This window comes from Salvelinus fontinalis, chromosome 25, assembly GCF_029448725.1.
Source record: "Salvelinus fontinalis isolate EN_2023a chromosome 25, ASM2944872v1, whole genome shotgun sequence".
Lineage (NCBI taxonomy): Eukaryota > Metazoa > Chordata > Actinopteri > Salmoniformes > Salmonidae > Salvelinus > Salvelinus fontinalis.
In genome coordinates, this window is record NC_074689.1 from 19,437,860 (window position 1) to 19,441,783 (window position 3,924).

General features: G+C 41.2%; 1 protein-coding gene across 1 annotated transcript; it reads right to left on the bottom strand.

Moving 5' to 3' along the window:
• Positions 1-323: 323 nt before the first annotated feature.
• On the bottom strand, positions 324-3,635 carry LOC129823369 (complement C1q-like protein 2). The gene is made up of 3 exons (XM_055882287.1): positions 3,354-3,635; positions 3,105-3,233; positions 324-642 (listed from the first exon to the last, which is right to left on the bottom strand). Exons 1-3 carry the CDS (start codon positions 3,574-3,576, stop codon positions 359-361), a joined length of 636 nt encoding a protein of 211 aa, XP_055738262.1. The 5' UTR covers positions 3,577-3,635; the 3' UTR covers positions 324-358.
• Between the last annotated feature and the right edge of the window lie 289 nt (positions 3,636-3,924).

The window sequence follows — 3,924 nt, forward strand, 5'->3', positions numbered from 1 at the left end:
ACCCTGAGACACATCAGAAAGCTGAGTTCACGCCATAATATTGTGATTATAATCACAATCCCTTCTTACACCACTATAAATGTGTCTCTGTCCTTATCTGAGTCTCTGACTGTAGCCTATGTGTGACCTGAATGTATCTGTTACCTTAATGTAATGTAGCCTACATGTGTTACTTGAAAAATAACCCTAAATTGGTTCTTATTCCCAACACAGCTCTGTGATATGTAATGGTCATATTTATTACCATACCTCCCCACTTCTTCCTCTTTCCCTTTATTATTTCAAAAAATAAAAATTGTAAAGTGATTTATTTATTGGTTAAAGAGGAAAATCCTCACATCACAGAATGGTGCTGTCCTCACACAGGGAAGAGCAGGAAGCCACTGAAGGTGTTGTGGTTATCATGGCTATCATGGAGACCCTGGTCTCCAGGGAGACGAAGGTAGACCACATCCCCCTTCTCCAGCTCTAGTGTCAACGCATTAGATATGTACTGCCAACCTCCAACTGTATTTCTTTCTACATTATATAGAACTCTTTGATTATTGTGAAACATCTCAATGCCCATGAGTTGTGGGTGGCGGGATGACATGGCCGTGAATCGGAAGAAGTAGACTCCTTTCACTGATGCTGTGAAGATGCCTGCATCAGAGGAGAAATAGAGTGATATCAGCACTGTTGTCTCATGTTGCTGTAGCTGGAATGTTTTTAACAAATAAACTCAGCAAAAAAAGAAATGTCCCTTTTTCAGGACCCTGTCTTTCAAAGATAATTCGTAAAAATCCAAATAACTTCACAGATCTTAATTTTAAAGGGTTTAAACACTGTTTCCCATGCTTCTTCAATGAACCATAAACAATTAATGAACATACACCTGTGGAACGGTCGTTAAGACACTAACAGCTTACAGACGGTAGGCAATTAGGTCAAAGTTATGAAAACTTAGGACACTAAAGAGGCCTTTCTACTGACACTGAAAAACACCAAAAGAAAGATGCCCAGGGTCCCTGCTCATCTGCAGGAGTGTGCCTTAGGCATGCTGCAAGGAGGCATGAGTACTACAGATGTGGCCAGGGCAATAAATTGCAATGTCCGTACTGTGACACGCCTAAGACAGCGCTACAGGGAGACAGGATGGACAGCTGATCATCCTCACAGTGGCAAACCACGTGTAACAACACCTGCACAGGATCGGTACATCCGAACATCACACCTACGGGACAGGTACCGGATGGCAACAACAACTGCCCGAGTTACACCAGGAACGAACAATCCCTCCATCAGTGCTCAGACTGTCTGCAATAGGCTAAGAGAGGTTGGACTGAGGGCTTGTAGGCCTGTTGTAAGGCAGGTCATCACCGGCAACTACGTCGCCTATGGGCACAAACCCACCGTCACTTGACCAGACAGCCGCGGTTTTGTCTCACCAGGGGTAATGGTCGGAATTGCGTTTATCGTTGAAGGAATGAGCGTTACACCGAGGCCTGTACTCTGGAGCGGGATCGATTTGGAGGTGGAGGGTCCGTCATGGTCTGGGGCAGTGTATCACAGCATCATCGGACTGAGCTTGTTGTCTTTGCAGGAAATCTCAATGCTGTGCGTTACAGGGAAGACATCCTCCTCCCTCATGTGGTAGCCTTCCTGCAGGCTCATCCTGACATGACCCTCCAGCATGACAATGCCACCAGCCATACTGCTCGTTTTATGCGTGATTTCCTGCGAGACAGGAATGTCAGTGTTCTGCCATGGCCAGCGAAGAGCCCAGATTTCAATCCCATTGAGCACGTCTGGGACCTTTTGGATCGGAGGGTGAGAGCTAGGGCCATTCCCCACAGAAATGTCTGGTAACTTGCAGGTGCCTTGGTGGAAGAGTGGGGTAACATCTCACAACAAGAACTGGCAAATCTGGTGCAGTCCATGAGGAGGAGATGCACTGCAGTACTTAATGCAGCTGGTGGCCACACCAGATACTGACTGTTACTTTTGATTTTGACCCCACCTTTGTTCAGGGACACATTATTCCATTTCTGTTAGTCACATGTCTGTGGAACTTGTTCAGTTTATGTCTCAGTTGTTGAATCTTGTTATGTTCATACAAATATTTACACATGTTAAGTTGACTGAAAATAAACGCAGTTGACAGTGAGAGGACGTTTCTTTTTTTGCTAAGTTTAGTATAATTAAGTAAGGGACTAGTAAACACAAATTACCACCAAACACAATAAGTATCAAACAAAACATTGTTATAACTAAAATAAAATCAGGGTGACAGATTAAATAACATAAAATAATTAATTTTAAAAAATTACCGTAGACATACAGTACTAGTCAAAAGTTTGGACATACTTAGAGGTGTGGGTTTTTCTTTATGTTTACTATTTTCTACATCGTAGCATAATAGTGAAGACATAAACTATGAAATAACAAATATGGAATCATGTAGTAACCAAAATAGTATTTAAAAAATCTAAATATATTTCAGATTTTTCAAAGTAGCCACCCTTTGCCTCGATGACAGCTTTGCACTCTCTTGGCATTCTCTCTTCACCTGGAATGCTTTTCCAAGAGTGTGCAAAACTGTCATCAAGGCAAAGGGTGACTACTTTAAAGAATGTCAAATATAAAATATATTTTTATTTGTTTTATACTTTTTGGGTTACTACATGATTCCATATGTGTTATTTGATAGTTTTGAAGTCTTCACTATTATTCTACAATGTAGAAAATAGTAAAATAAAGAATCCCTGGAATAAGTAGGTGTGTCCAAACTTTTGACTGGTACTGTACGTGTTTGGTATCATATAGCTAGTAGTTACAAAAGTAAACTCATTTAAAAGCTTGAAATGTAGAATTTGTCCCTCCGAATTATGTCCACTCTGAAAATCTAGTGTCTTATCAGGATTTTCAAAGTAAAATATAAAACAAGTTAGTGAAGTAAAATTATATACAGAGATTACTGAGAAACATGCAGCAAAATCATCCCAGAAGAATTACATTAAATTGCATTCATAAAAAATTATGATGAGATGACTGACTCAATATTTGGCATTGTTGGATGAATGTTATGCAACATTCAAATGGATTTCCCTCTTGTTAGTTAGTACCTGTAATTGGGTTGTAGGCCTTGCCGATGTTGGTGATGACTCTACTGAAGATCAGTGTAGTAGCAGTACTGAATGGACCTACGTTTCCAGAGTCAGTCAAACCAGCAGAGAAGGCCACAGTTGGTCTGCCTGTGAAAAGGAGTTGATTATTTAAAAGGACAATCTGAGATTGAAATAACAACAAGGCAAATGCTTACTTATCCACCTGTATCAATCCAATTTACAAATGCCTGATATTTCTGACATGACCTGCTTTCTCTTTCTCCAGCTCTTCCACCTTGCTCTTCTGGAGCTGCAGTTCAGTCTTGGTGACGCTCAGCTCCTGTCTCTGTTCCACCACCATGTCTCTCAGCTCCTCCAGCTTAGACCAGATGTCAGGGGTCTTGTGGGCCGTCTCTGTAGCTTCAGCCCATGCCCCAAACAGAGAAAACAGCAGCAGAGCTACAGCACCTCTCATTCTGAAACGACACATCTTCTGAAATGATCTAGTCTTTGAGGCTAGATATTTACAGGATAAAAGTAGGAGCTATATCTGTGTGAAATATATTGTGTCTCTATGGAAAAAAGAGGGTTCTTAAATATCAGGGAGTATTATTTGATTTGGATTACTGGTAGGATTCTTTATTTGTTTTTACTGGCAATGAGGTGAAGGTTTCTTGTGTCATTCACCAGTTGTTGTTACTGTATTTCGTCATACTTAATTTTGATAGTCCCCTAGATAGGGAGTGGGCGTACACATCACAGACAAACTAAAATGGTCCACCCACACAGACAGTGTGGTAAAGAAGGCGCAACAGCGCCTCTTCAACCTCAGGAGGCT